This window comes from Pelodiscus sinensis, chromosome 3 (genome assembly GCF_052426305.1).
Source record: "Pelodiscus sinensis isolate ZL-2025 chromosome 3, ASM5242630v1, whole genome shotgun sequence".
In the NCBI taxonomy this organism is placed as follows: domain Eukaryota; kingdom Metazoa; phylum Chordata; order Testudines; family Trionychidae; genus Pelodiscus; species Pelodiscus sinensis.
In genome coordinates, this window is record NC_143054.1 from 157,872,216 (window position 1) to 157,887,500 (window position 15,285).

Consider the following 15,285-nt stretch of genomic DNA (forward strand, 5'->3'; position numbering starts at 1 on the left):
AACAGATACATGTCACTCGTTCTGTGGAGCAGCACTGGGAATTTCAGCCATTCATTTACTTTTAATTCTATGCAGCCCTTGAAAGTCAGTGACCATTTATAATAAGCTTTCAGTACATATCTACGCCACTGTGGGCTTTGGTGGCAGGGGGCTCAAAACACTGCCGCTCTCTGGTGGCACCAGCCTCTTAGCTCCCATTGGCCAGTTTCCAGTTCCTGGTGAATGGGAACTGGGGGGCAGTGCTTGCAGGCAGAAGCAGTATGCCAAGACCTCTGCTCCTCCCTCACTGGGACATGCTGGCTGCTTCCAGGAGCGGCATTGGACCAGGGAAGGCAGGAAGAAACCCTGCCATAAAGGCTGGCCTATTACACTGCCAGAGATCACGATCTACTGGGAAAGTTCCCAGGATGGACCAGTCAATAACAACTGATTGGCTGATAACCGCAGCCTTAAGGAATTGTGAAATGAGTGCAATGATGGATTAATACCTTAGCAGGAAGCTCTAGATGTTTAATATCCTTTTCTACCAGTGCTTCTGTTCCAGTCTCTAAGCTTCGCTCAGTCGTTGCTTCTCCAACTTGTACACCTTTCCATTTCTGTTCCTCCAACATTATCAGGACCCTGTTTACTGTACACGTAGCTGCTTCACGACAAAGTGCCATCAAATCAGCACCTACATACCCTGGAGTCATATGGGCTAAATACTGAAAATCAAAAGATTCAGGGAGCCTTAGTTTTCGGCACAAGGTCTGTAGAATTCTGTTCAAGAGGAAAACAAAAAAATAAGTGGCAATAACTTTCCTTCCAACATGAAAGCAAACATCATTGCTCAGAGATTTAAGTCATCTGAGTGCACTTGGACAGATCCTAATGGTATGAGATTACTTAAAATTTCTTACAGATACTGTATTGCAACCTCCCTTGGCAAGGGTCAGGGTGTGGTATGGGTGTGTGTGTGAGAGAGGACAGTACTTGTTAGAAACGTGTGGGATGGAGTGTAGGGAACTCAGGTCCGGAGAGGGGGGTTTGCAGGAGTTAGGGCAGGGAGTGGGGTTCTCAGGGTAGATGTGTGTGTGGCTCACAGTGCCAGCAGCATCCAAAGCCCAACCTCCAGCCAGCCAGTCTCTTACTGGTGCGTTGCACTGGCTTATTTTCACCTTTGTACAAAAACCAAATAATTCACACATAACTGGAAAGTCACTTAATGCTGAGAGTCACAAAACTAATTCTTATATTCTCTTCTGATACACTAAAAGAAACTTCGAGTATCAGCTAGGTGATGTTCATTAGAATGAACTACAGGTTCTGTTAGGTCTTCAAAAAAATCCAATAAACCAACACTGGACTTAAACTGGTAGATGATGTCCTAGCTGGGTTCCACCAAAGCTCAAATGGGTTACCACCCACTCAAATGATTACTTGGTTCACATTTCTGCACATGACATCATCTGTTTACTCTGTAACTACTCAATTTTTTACAAGAACCCTGTTTTTGTTTGCAGAACATGAGCAGGCAGGTCTAGTTTAAGGACCAGCTTAAAAAAGGCACAATATAAATATGAAGTATGTTGGAGCACTTCTCTGTAGCTAATGAGAATAAAAAAAAAGTGTTAAAGGAAAAAAAAAAGACAGCAGCTAGAGATACAGGAGCAGAGAAATATTAAGGAATTTCTAGACTATTGCTCTGGCTGATGCTCACAAATTCTACCAACCGATACAATTTACTTGCTAATCCAAGATGAATTCATTCAAATTGTGTCATCAAATATGTTCCTCCCTTCACATTAACAAATTTTTTTAAATTAGAACATGGATACTTTTCCTTTCTTCTAGAGCATTCTCCATGTCAGAGGTTAAAAGATTTCCTTCCTAAGGCCCAGTAATCCTTTCACCTGAGGACTGGAAAGGATGCTGGTAAGACAAATGAAGATGCAAACCTCGAAATAACTGGTAAACCTCATTGTATGTGGAATAAGGGTTTTTTCAAGAGAAGGGTTTTCACGTCTTAACAGCGTCTGTTATTTCAAAATAGCGCCATAACGCAAATATGCAAATGAAATGTGGGATATTTAAATGCCGGCTTCATTTGCCATTTCAAATGTTTGCATTTGCATCCCTCTCTCGAAAGAGGGTGCAAGTGTAGACATACCCTTAGTATTCTTTTACATTTAAAAAATACTTTCTATTTGATCTGGGCATCATTTATCCAAGCTGTTAGCACTGTGCTAAAGCTTTGACTGGAACAATTTATTAAATTACTAGTAGGGGCTATGCCCCCTGCTCGCTATACTCACCAACCCCACTCTCACTGGCCACTTTCGCAGCCAGAGAGCCTGTTAATCTTGCACTGAGTCTGACTATGCTCTCCATGGCCCCAAGTTACTCGCAACTTTCTTTGCTCCCCACCCCTGGACAGGACCCTCTATCCAAATGCTCTCGGCCCATCATGCCCACTCACACTCCTACATCATGAGCCAATCCTCCCTCTGTATCTTTCCTGCTCCTGCCCCACCCGCCAATAAAATAGTTCATTCGTGTTTAGAGTTCGGAGCCTCTCCTGGCAGCTAGCATGGCCTACAGAGAAGTGATCTGTCAGGAAGGGTTATGCTCTGCGGGCTTGTGGGGCCTCACATGTCAATAAAAAACAAACGCAATCAGTAAAATGGGACCCAACTCTAAACAAATCCCCTTCATTCCAGCTGCTCCTGGGCACCTGGATTGCTAGCCACATCCTAATCATTTAGAAACATTCCCTCTATATAATGGGTTTGTTGTATATTAAATGAAACTGACAATACCTGTAACTTATTCCCTTACTCTGTTACCCTCTTGTCATACTCCTATGCATAAGACTGATTTTTTTTTGTCCTTTAAGAAAACAATATGGAGGAATGCTAAGACTCCATGATTCAACTGTTCAAAAGAATGCTCAAGATTTTCTTGTCCAAGCAATCTCACTCACATGTGAGCAAGATCACTGAAGGTTCTCCTCCCATTCACCATTCCTTCTCCTTGAAATGGCACAAGTTGTGAATTATTAATATGTCAATATAACAAACTATGAAATATCAATTTTTAAGAACACGGGACATACCTCTGTTTATTTAGGATGGGTTATTTGCCATACAATCAACAGGGATTGTAAAACGGAAAAGAAATGGCCTAGATAAGAAGTATATGAAACATCCTCAGCCATGAAGACTGATGCAAATAAATCATTTAGCTTCTCCGCAATGGCTTTATCGTCCTTGATTGCTCCTTTTGTATCTCGATTGTCTAAGGGATCCACTGGTTTTTTAGCAGGATTCCTGCTTCTAATGTACTTTAAAACCATTTTGCTATTGTGTTTTGAGTTTTTGGCTAGCTGTTCCTCAAAATCTTTTTTTGCTTTTCTTATTACAGTTTCACACTTAATTTGACTGTGTTTATGTTCCTTTCTATTTATTTCACTGGGATTGGACTTCCATTTCTTGAAAGATGCCTTTTTGTCCCTCACTGCTTCTTTTGCATGGTGGTTAAGCCATAGTGACTCTTTTTTAGGTCTCTCACTATATTTTTTAATTTGGGGTATACATTTAAGTTGGGCCTCTATTATGGCCTCTTTAAAAAGTTTCCATGTAGCTTGCAGGGATTTGGCTCTAGTCACTGTGCCTTTTAATTTCTGTTTAATTAACGTCCTCATTTTTGTGTAATTCCCCTTTTTGAAATTAAATGCCAGAGTGCTGGACTGCGGAGGTGTCCTTCCCACCACAGGAATGTTAAATGTTGTTATATTATGGTCACTATACTTAAGTGGTGCTGTAATAGTTACCTCCTGGACCTGATCCTGCCCTCCACTCAGGACTAAATTGAGAATTGCCTCTCCTCTTGTGGGTTCCTGTACCAGCTGCTCCAAGAAGCAGTCATTTAAGCCATTGAGAAATTTTATCTCTGCATCTCTTCCTGAAGTGACACGTACCCAGTCAATATGGGGATAATTGAAATCCCCCATTATTATAGAGTTTTTTATTTTGGTAGCCTCTCTAATCTCCCTTAGCATTTCAATGTCACTATTACTGTCCTGCTCAGGTGGACGATAATATATCCCTACCGCTATATTCTTATTATTGGAGCATGGAATTACTATCCATAGTGACTCTGTTGAACATGTTGATTCATTTAAGATTTAAGAAACCATTACAGGACCCTATACTTAGCTCATCTTATTCTTGCCTTACCAACATTTGTAAGCAAGACCAAAGAGCAGGCTTGCCATTGTTTTTACTCTTTGCTCTACTGGTTTTGTATCCTTGGTAAATTAATAAATAATTTTTGTTTTGAAGACACTGTTTTTGAATTGTTTTAGTCAATTCACTGAAGGGCCCAGAATGAAAGGGTTTATTAGTGCCAAATGCATTTGGGTCTACTGCAGTAAGGTGGTTAGGAAACAAAGCAGCTGCAACCTAGAGATCCACTCTAAGTATAGTTGAATCACATGGCTCCACTTAGAATTGAGTGCAAAAAGTCAGGCTTGTCATCTCAGGAAACCATTCAAAAGGTACTAAAGAATCTAAGGCCGTGGTCACCAACCGGTTGCTCGCGAGCTACTGGTCGATCTCGAGGCCTCGACCAGTCGCTCACGAGGCGTCCTGTAAGCCCCACCCCCATTTCCCTCCCACCCCTCCAGAAGCCTCACTACTTACCTCCAGAGAAGACGGAGGTAGTGTCGGCTTCCGGCGCGCTGGGGTTTGGCCCCGGGGCTTCCCGGCGCAGGGAGGGGGTTGGTGCCGGGACAAGCGCCTGCGGGGCTTCCCTGCGCGGGTGGGGGGGTCGGCTTCCTGGGCGGGCAGGCGTGAGCATGAGGCTTTCCTGCATGGGGGGTGGGGGGGTTGGTGTTGTCCCCGGGGCAGGTGAGCATGTGCGGGGCTTCCCTGCGCAGGGGGGTTGGCCCTCTGGGCAGGCGCACACGCGCGAGGCTTTCCTGCATGGGGGGGGGGAGGGGAGGGGAGGTTTGGCCCTGGGGCAGGCGCGGGGCTTCCCTGCGCGGGGGGTTTGGCCCCGGGGCAGGCGCGCGCACGGGGCTTCCCTGCGCGGGGGGGGTTTGGCCCCGGGGCAGGCACGCACTGGTTTCGGGGGAGGGGGGGCAAATGCTGGGAGGAGGGAGATGCAAGGGACTCTCTGCCTCCACTGGCATCCCACTCCCCTGTCCCCACTCCCCTGTCCTCAACTACAGAATGCTGTCCCCATTCGCGTCCCCACTCCCCGAATTCTGTCCCCATTCGCGTCCCCACTCCCCGAACTCTGTCCGTACTCCCGTCCCCACTCCCCGAACTCTGTCCCCACTGGCACTCTGTCCCCTGCTGCAGAATCCTGTCCTCTGCCCTCCCAGCACCCTGTTCCCTCTCCCCTGCCCCCAGTGACAGTACTACGTCCCCACAAAATGTATAATTATAAATGCTTCATTTTAGATTTAAATAGCATGAATAAAAAACAGACCATTTATTTCATAACTATAAACATGTGATTTTAATTGTATGTATTGCATAATTTAAAAATAAACTGTTTACCAGAGTGTGTAAGTAAGGGCTGGGGATAGCAAGTGATGGACAGGAGGAGAATAGAGAGGGCGGGGCTTCAAGGAAGGGGTGGGGCGGTAGATCTTCGCCTGTTCTGAGATTTAAAAAGTGATCTTGGGTGTAAAAAGGTTGGAGACCACTGACCTAAGGTGTATTTGTGCCCTGGAACTATGACAGGTGAATAAAGAGATTTAAGGACAGAGAGCCGGACAAATTTGTATTGTCAACTCCAGATCTTCTTAAAGAGTTGCCCAGAACATTTGTTAATACAACATTAATAGAAGATTTATCCATGCATCCACAGGATGGATTGGACAGAGACAACACAGAGATATACTTATTGTTACCCTTTCTCCACTTACCTGTGCAGACTGATTGGATGCCTCTGCTTCTTTGTGCTGAACATTTGTCCTTAATGGTCCACTAATTTGCAACCATTATACTAATCAGAAGCGTTAGCCTACTAAGACATACCTCTCTCTAGATGCTTCATCAGGAATCCCTAGACAAATTTCTCTGTCAAATCTTCCAGCGCGCCTCAATGCTGGGTCCAACGAGTCTGGTCTGTTAGTAGCGCCAATGACTAGGACCTGAGCAGTGGTAGCCAGATTATTCAGGTCTGAGGATGGAAGACAATAAACATGTACTCAGAAAAGAGCTGTATCTTCCTGTTGGAACATCACTATTTACATTATTCTTTCTTAAATCTGTGCTGCAAAAACATATTTACTCTTGATAATTGTTGGGAAACCATAACTGTTATGCTAAACAGTTGCTTCTCTTTTAAGCACAAGAACTTCTAGATACTTATCTTTATTTCTACTAGCAACACAGTTTGTGTAAAGCACAATCTCAAGCATTTGAAACAATTTACATAGCACTTTTCCAACATATATATTTACATACTATTGAAAGGGTTTCAAGGGTTCTGCATAAATTCATCTGTAAATTACAACATTCAGGAATAATTTCCCTTCTTACAGAAAAGAAACTGCATTTAGGATGAAATATGCTACTGTTAATGGTGCATAATGACATTGCTAGACAGGACAGGAAGTTAATTCCATCATATCCACAAAAAGTAAGTGTGTGTCACTGGATGTGCAGAAAATCTAATAAAGCAGAAAGAAGTTATATAAAAAGATTTTAAACAGGAAACTGTCCTTCATATCCCCCACTTCAGCAAAAATGCCTTGGGATCTTTATCTATCAAAACTGGTCAAACCTCAATTTAAATCTAATTTTAAAGAAGTTAACATAGAACCAAAATTAAACTTCAAAAGAGGAAGGAGGTTAATTAAAAAATAAAGTATGGTAATTTCACTGCTGAAACTTACCATCCATACAGGTTAAAAGCTGGGCGACAATTCTCCGCTCCATGTCTTTCGATGCAACTTCTCTTTTTGGTGTAATTGCATCAATCTCATCTAAGAAAAGGATGCATGGTGCATTGGACTAGGAACAAGAACACCACTGTAAACACTAGAGATATACACTGCAATAAGAAGTAATAATTTAAGAAAAGTAGTTTTCCCATGTCAAAGCTTAAAAGATATATATATTACTTTAAGTGCTGTCATATACTCTGAACAACCACCCAGTCTCAAACCCCAATGCCCCTTTCCTCCCCGCAACAGCCCTGCTCTCCTTTAGAGAATGAAGAACAAATATACTATGGAACTGTGCATAGCGCTGAGATCATTAGGAAACTAAAGCACAAGATTTTTTTCAAAAATATATTTTAGGTCGCTCTGTATCTTCTACAGACACTACACAGTGGCAGTTGTTTGCTGATTTGAAAATATTCAAGTCCAAGAGAGAGATTGAGGTATTTAACTTTTTTTTTTTTTAGGGCGGAGGCAAGTCGTCACTAATGCTGTAGAATCTGGAGAGCTAACCCCACATAATGGACAAGGGGGGGAGACATGGGTGATAACAGAAACCATTTGCTAACTCAGGTTAGTAGAAGAATCAGATCAAGTTCAAGGAGCTAACGCAGGGAACACATAAATCATAACAGATTTCTGCAGCCTTTCATTTTATACTAACATATCTTGATCTAGAAAGGCAGATAAAGCTGTAAATCTAGCGTAGCATGTCATCCAGCTTTTCCTGTATTATTTCTCTGAGTTTATCAGCATTTTTAGCGCAGAAAGAGCATGATTATGCTATGAAGGAACTACAGTACAAAAACACGGTACATGCTAGAATAAAGTCTTTTGTTGAGACACAAGAGTCACTGAAAAAGCAATTTAAGGTAACAAATATAAGTGGCTAACATTAAAAAAAGATGTTTTAGTTCAAAATTTGTTTTATGTAATAAATTCCATTGAAAGTTAATTTTGATATCTAAGAGCCAGACCATTTTAAATGTAAGGAATATTTTTTTTAAACCACATTATACATTTTATACCATGAGTTTGGTTCTTGTTTCCCTATTGTTTCTAATAATGGCTTTTTAAATGCAAAACAGCAGTTCAGGTTCAAAGTGGGACAGGAACTAACCCTATTCCAGAATCCTTACTTTCTCTGAATCCTATGAAGAAGACTGGTGCATGTGTTGAGAGGCCTCAAAACAGCGGTGATGGTGGGGAATGGAGAAGGAAAAGCAGGTATTCTCAAAAGGCAAATATGGAGGACTTATGGGCCTATACTGAGATTTACTTAAGTTATTTTTAGTAAATAGCCTACCCCTTCTATTTTTCTTCGCTTGTCATTGAGAACTAGACAGACTAAGATACTCTCAAGATCAGTGTATGGTCACTGCCAATCTAGTCTGGATTTCACCAATGTTGCCTGATTTTAGGAAGTTATTATTCATGTGAATAACATGGGCTAGGAATATAAAGTTCTGTTTGATTAGTTAACCGGTTAAACATAATGTTTACATGGTTAACTGATTAAGGGAGGGCGGACGGGAAGGCCACTCCAGCCTGGCTGGAACATCGCCTGCCTGAGGTAGGCCCTGTGGGGCTGGAACAATCACCAGCAGTTCATCACAACCAGTAAGCATCACCTGTTAAGGGTGATATTAACCATTCACATCCTTAGTATAGGCTACACCAGTAACACAGAGGTACTCTTGTATATTTAAGACTAGCTGGAGTTACCCGGTGTTGCTCGGTAAACTGGAAGAACAAAATGTAGAAAAACAGTAGTCCATTATCTTTTTTTGAATGGTAGAAAAGTTGCACTGATTTCTATGGGGATTAAAATACAGGTCTATGTCATCCCGGGAGGAGAGGGGGGTGCGACTCCGGGTGGAGGTGAGGTTACATGTGGGAGGGGCACCCCAGCTTGCACCCTGAGCTGCAGGTGCTGTGGGGAGGGAGGGAAGGAAACGGAGAACAGGACAGAGCGAGTGCCCAAGCCATTGTGCTTGTGGGGGTCAGGGCACTGCATGCCGACGGAGGAGGGTGGGAGAGAGGGTTGCTTATGTAACCTCACGGACGGGAGGGGGCGAGTCCCAGATGGCGCTGAGGGCCACAGGCGTTGGGCACGGGACCTAAGGTGGGCAGGACGGCCCCTGCAGTGCAGTGTGGCGGGTTATTTCTTGATTTTTACAGCTTGAGTTTGGACCCAATTAGGTTCAAAAGTACCTTAAAACCTTCTCCTGGATGAAAGGTTATCCCATGCAAAGTATATATAAAAGCCAAGCATTTTATGCAGTGAATTGCCTAACAGTGACCTATATGTTAATTATATTATAATTTATATTGCATTGAAAATTCTTTGGGGCAGGGAGTGTCTTTGTTCTGGGGTTGTACAGCACCTAGCACAATGGGGGCCCTAGTACATGAATGAGGATCCTAGGTTTGACAGTAATACAAATAATTTAATCAAATTCAAATTGTAGCAGCAGAAAGGGACCATTAAAAGGTTTTATGAAGAGAAAGGAGCAAGCAATTTATAAGCTCAGCCCCCTGGCCTCACCACTGCTTGTTCAAACAACTCTCTCAGCTTCTGTTCAGACTCCCCAGACACTCCCGATACAACTTCAGTAGCAGCTACTTTGAGCATCGGAAGTTCAAGTTCCTGGAATAAATGTAAAGAGCATCAATATGAAATTTTTAAACTTGTCTTCCAGCTCCCACTTTAACAATTTATATAGCCCACAGCCATTTAAGTGAAAGTAGCATTAAAAACAAAAAAGAGATACTGTATGGACAAGCTTGGCAATACAAGTCCTTCATTTATCCCCAGAACAGGCCCAAAGACAGTGACAGTGCAACTGCTCTATCATGCCATAAAACTAACTGTCTTTAGCCTGAATTGCAGGTACCCTCTACAATTAAAAAGTGGTTCATTCTCAGAACTAAAATGCAATAATAATCCCTGACCTTTCTGATGAAATCAGCGATAAGAATGCTACTTGTAGATGTGGCTGTTTGATGAGAATAAATCATCATCTTATTTGATAAAGACCAAATAGCTGTTGTATGGTAACTTCCAAGTTTAAAGTCATGGGGTTACCGTCCCATAAAGTCAGCCATGTAACAGCCAAAAACAGATTTCATGCCCTTAAAAAAAAAAAAAAAAAAAAAAATAATAATATCCAGGCTGAAAACTTCTACTGTAAACAGATCAAATTTTACATTAATACATGGCCTTCGAAAGTCCATTCATTGTGAATGCTTGCAAGAATAAACTGAACTTTTAATGCAATATTTTTCCCTTGCATGATGCTCTATCAAGGAATAATCCTGATTCAAGTTGCATTTCTGCTATTTAAATTCTAATGGATGTTTATTTTGAGATAAGATAGAAGAGGCAAAATAGATAAAAGCAAAGAGGAAAACATTCTAGTCTATCAACCCTCTCCCTATCTTAAGTCCAATTAATAGAGCAGACTGAAGGAAGGGAAATCACATATTAATGCAGTCTCACCCCAGCAATTGCCTGGGCTAGTAATGTCTTTCCACACCCCGGTGGTCCATGTAAAAGAAATCCTCGTGGTGGGACTACACCTAAGTGGTTGTATACTTCAGGGTGACGCACGTGTATCAGCATCTTACATACTTCCTATAAGGAAAAAGATAAAAATAGAGCAGACAGAAAAAAAAAATGTATACACTAAAATACATAGAAGGATAACTTCTGTCTCATTTATTTCAGTAACTGATATAAGGGTGGTAAGTTTGAGTTAAGATCTATAGCTAGTCTTGCTGACTGCATAAGTCGTTTAGAGACAGCTGTTAGTCTTGCATATTATTTGTTGAGCTCCTATGCAAATCAGTCCTGCTTTGGCTCCACCTCCCTCATTTTGTATAGATGTAGTTTTATTCATTGTCATCTAAGTAATATAGTAAGGGTTTAATTAAAACTAACCTTCAGAGTTTCATCGTTGCCTCCCACATCCTCAAATTTCACTAAAGGGAATTGTAGCTCTGGTCCTTTAGTTTTAACTGCAGGCAGAAAGAGTAAAGGGAATAAATGAAGTTATTAAAATTTAGACACAGCAGAAGCCAGTGACTACAAACATCCACAGGACAGACACTGATCTCAACACTTACGTTAAAAGATTATACAGAAAGAACTATTTCTTGTGCACCAGTTACAGGACTGGAATATTTTATAGTGCAACATGAAGGATCAACATCTCCCTGAAAGTCTCCAGACTCCCGCCCCCCCCAAAAAATACCAACATTTTGGAAGTGCAGAATTATCTCTGATCTTAATTGATGCAGCTACCACCCACCCACATACTCAGAAAGCAATTTCAGAAATCACATATCTCACCTTTCTTATGCAAAACAGATTCTATTTCTTCATCTACGTCTTGAGAGCTTTCTTTCCTTCTTTTTCGTCTCTTACCCTTTGTCTTCTTTCCTTCACTCTCCAAAAAAGAAAGGTCCTTTGATTTCTAGAGTACAAAAAAACTTGAATGAAGTAATCATGTCTCTCTCACAGACACTTCAAAGAGAAAAACAAACAAAAGCAGAAAAAAATATGGTCTTCATGCATAGATAGTAAGAGATAAGGTATGATCAATCCTTTCTGTGTTAAAAACAAGTGATAAATGATTTGAACTAATGATTGGTTTACGTTGGTCTTTTTCTAATCTAAAGTTCCAGAAAAAAATTACATGCATAAACTAGAAAAAGATCTAAGAATTAAAAGGTAATTTAAGTTAGGATTTATCTACACAGGAACACTATACAGAAATAAGGTAGGTTGTGAATTTAAAACATAATAGCAATTACAATACAGCTATGTGTACAGACACCCTTATTCTTGAATAAGAGCATGAATGTGGGCTGCTAATCTGGAATAGATATTCCAGGACAGTTTATATTTCAATAGTTATCTAGAGTTTTTCCAGGCAGACAAACCCTGAATTGCATAATTACTGTAAAAGGAACAAATACTGTCTCAATATAGCAGTGTTTGTGTCTGTGCTATAAACACCTCCATTAGAAACAATGTTAATTTATCAGTGATACAAACTGTACAACAATTAGCACAATAGGATCCTGATTCATAAGTAGGGCTTCTAAATGCTATCGTAATACAAATACTAAATCACCATTAGTACTGTAGTGAATATTTGACAAATAACTTGGATCATTACTATATATACACACAAGAAAAATACAAATGAGTGAATGGAGTAAATGAGTAAGATGAGATAGTTAGCAAGTTGCTTGCTGTGTTTTGTTTTGAACATAATTTAGTGGACATTTTATTTCACAATGATCTTCTTGCTACTCTATTTTTCTTTGTAAGGGCGGACACTATTATTAGAGCTAAAATGACAATCTTCCACATCCACCAGCAATTTTATGTAAGTCAGCCAGCAAAATGATGAGCCAATAGGATGATATGCCTTGTCCACTGACTGAGTTCCGGCTTTTTTTTTTTAAGCTTGTTGGGAGCCAAGTCACTAAGTTTTGTTGTTTTTTTTCTTTTTCAGAACCAGATTAGTGATTTTTAGTGTTTGCTTTTTGGTTTTTTGCTCTTAGGGAGCTAGATTAGAGTAGTGGTATTTTTTTTTTTTGTTTGTTTGTTTGTTTGTTGGGGGGAGGAGACTGCTTTTTACTTGTGTGTGGCCTTCGACTGATTTTTCTGTGGGTCAGTGGCCTCTAACCAAAAAAAAGTTCCCCACCCTGCCTTGAAGGGTCAATGTAATGACATTTCTGCCTGAAGATGCTGGGTTTACTTTTGTTAAACACCACCTAAAATTACTACAGGTTAAAGCTCTCTAGTCTGGCATCCTTTGGATCTGACTGGTGCCGAACCAGAGAATTTGCCAAACCACAGGTGGTTAATATTGTCTAGCAGCATTACCAACACTCCCGCTGCTTATTGGGCTCTCAGAAGGCATTTAGGAGTAAATTAGAGCTAAATGACAGCACAAAATGTTGAGAACCAAGACTGTAAACAAACTACATGGAACCGCAGGAAACTTGGCCACACCCATAATAAATAGACATCTAAGTAACTAAAATCATGCTGGACTATGGATGTTGCCAGAAAGGTTCAACCAGTTTACTTTGTATATTGTGTCCCTAAAGGCCCCTTTTTGTCAATTGACAAAGAGCATATTCAACATATTTGTTGCGACATTTAGCCAAACACTGTGTTGTAAGGTAAGTGATATGATACCTAGTGACATGCTCTTAAATCAAAATATTGCAAGTATGGGTTGTATATAGAGTTATACACATGCGCTAGAAATACTCTCTACATCAAGGCTGCTCGACATGCAGCCTGTGGACCGTTTGTTTGCGATCGACAGTGCGGTTGGGGTTACGCAGGGCTCAACATGAGGCCTGTGGCTGGGATCCTTTGAACACAGTCTCCACTGGGAACATGATCTACAATGGCGAGGTGTCTCCTGGGCTGGCTGGAGCAGATGGGTATAGGGTGTCTGAGTTTCTAGCCCCCAGGCAGGAGGTGCAAGGAGCACCAGGAATTGTGGGAAGTTCTGGCTGCTTAGCCTTGTGGGCAAAGCCTGAAAGGTGCCGATTGGCTCAAACTGGCCATGTTTGTAGCCCTGCTTCCGTCCCACATAGAGCGACAGTCCAAGAAATATGATTTAATTGGGATAACAGAGACTTGGTGGGATGATTCGCATGACTGGAACGCTGTCATGGAAGGGTATAAACTGTTCAGGAAGAACAGGCAGGGGAGAAAAGCAGAAGGAGTTGCACTATATGTAGGAGAGCACTATGACTGCTCTGAACTCCAGTATATAGAGGGAGAAAAACCTGTTGAGAATCTATGGTTAAGTTTAGAGATGCAAACAACAGCAGTGATGTTGTGGTTGCTGTCTACTACAGGCCACCGAATCAGGTGGATGAGGTAGATGAGGCTTTCTTCGGACAACGGAGAGAAGCTTACAGATCACAGGCCCTGGTTCTCGTGGGGGACTTTAATCACCGTGACATCTGTTGGGAAACCAATACGGCAGTACACAGGCAATCCAGGAAGTTGTTGGAGAATGTTGGGGATAACTTCTTGGTACAAGTGCGGAAGGATCCGACCAGGGGCCGTGCGCAGCTTGACCTTCTGCTCACAAACAGGGAGGAACTAACAGGGGAAGTAGAGGTGGGTGACAACCTGGGAAGCAGTGATCACGAGATGGTAGATTTCAGGATCCTGACCAAAGGAAGAAAAGAGAGTAGTAAAATACACACCTTGGACTTCAGAAAAGCAGATTTTAACTCCCTCAGAGACCTGATGGGTAGAATCCCCTGGGATGCTAACATGAAGGGGAAAGGAGACTAGGACAGCTGGCAGTATTTTAAAGAAGCCTATTGAAGGCACAGAAAGAAATCATCCCGATGCGTAGCAAGAAAGGCAAACATGGTAGGAGATCGGATTGACTTACAGGGGAAATCCTTGGTGAACTTAAGCACAAAAAGGAAGCTTACAAAAAGTGGAAACTTGGACAAATGACCAGGGAGGGGTTTAAATGTATAGCTCGAGAATGCCGGGGGGTTATCAGGAAGGTAAAAGGGCAAGTGGAACTGCGACTGGCAAAGGATGTGGAGGATAACAAGGAAGGTTTCTACAGGCATGTTAACAAGAAAAAGGTGATCAGAGAGGGTGTGGGGCCCCTACGGGATGAAAGAGGTAAGCTAGTGACAGATGATGTGGGGAAAGCTGAAGTACTCAATGCTTTCTTTGCCTCTGTAGTCACGGACAAGGTTGGCTCCCGGACTAATGCGCTAAGTGACGCAAGATGGGATGAAGATGGACAGCCCTTGGTGGGTAAAGAACAGGTTAGGAACTATTTAGAAAAGCTAAACGTACACAAATCCATGAGTCCAGACTTAATGCATCCGAGGGTACTGAGGGAGTTGGTAAATGTCATTGAGGAGCCTTTGGCCATTATCTTTGAAAAGTTGTGGAGATCGGGAGAAATCCCGGATGATTGGAAAAAGGCAAATGTAGTGCCCATCTTCAAAAAAGGGAAGAAGGATGATCCAGGGAACTATAGGCCTGTCAGTCTTACCTCAGTTCCTGGAAAAATCATGGAAGGGATCCTTAAGGAATCCATTTTGACACACTTGGAAGAGAGGAAAGTGATTAAGAATAGTTATCATGTATTCACAAAGGGCAAGTCGTGCCTGACCAATCTGATTAGCTTCTATGATGAGGTAACTGGCTCTGTGGACGTGGGAAAGTCAGTGGATGTGATATACCTTGACGTTAGCAAGGCTTGAGATACGGTTTCCCGCAATATTCTTGCCAGCAAGTTAAGGGAATATGGATTGGATAAATG

At 41.8% G+C, this 15,285-nt stretch overlaps 1 protein-coding gene across 2 annotated transcripts in view; it reads right to left on the minus strand.

Annotated features, from left to right (window-relative positions):
- NVL (nuclear VCP like) overlaps nucleotides 1-15,285 on the minus strand; it is an 84,136-nt gene that overhangs the window by 55,180 nt on the left and 13,671 nt on the right. For both annotated transcript variants that reach the window (XM_006133417.5, XM_075925268.2), the window contains exons 7-13: nucleotides 11,295-11,418; nucleotides 10,884-10,960; nucleotides 10,443-10,577; nucleotides 9,489-9,590; nucleotides 6,893-7,010; nucleotides 6,030-6,174; nucleotides 489-759 (exon numbers count right to left, since the gene is read on the minus strand). In XM_006133417.5, coding sequence (XP_006133479.3) covers nucleotides 489-759; nucleotides 6,030-6,174; nucleotides 6,893-7,010; nucleotides 9,489-9,590; nucleotides 10,443-10,577; nucleotides 10,884-10,960; nucleotides 11,295-11,418 — 972 coding nt within the window. The remainder of the gene's footprint in view (nucleotides 1-488; nucleotides 760-6,029; nucleotides 6,175-6,892; nucleotides 7,011-9,488; nucleotides 9,591-10,442; nucleotides 10,578-10,883; nucleotides 10,961-11,294; nucleotides 11,419-15,285) is intronic.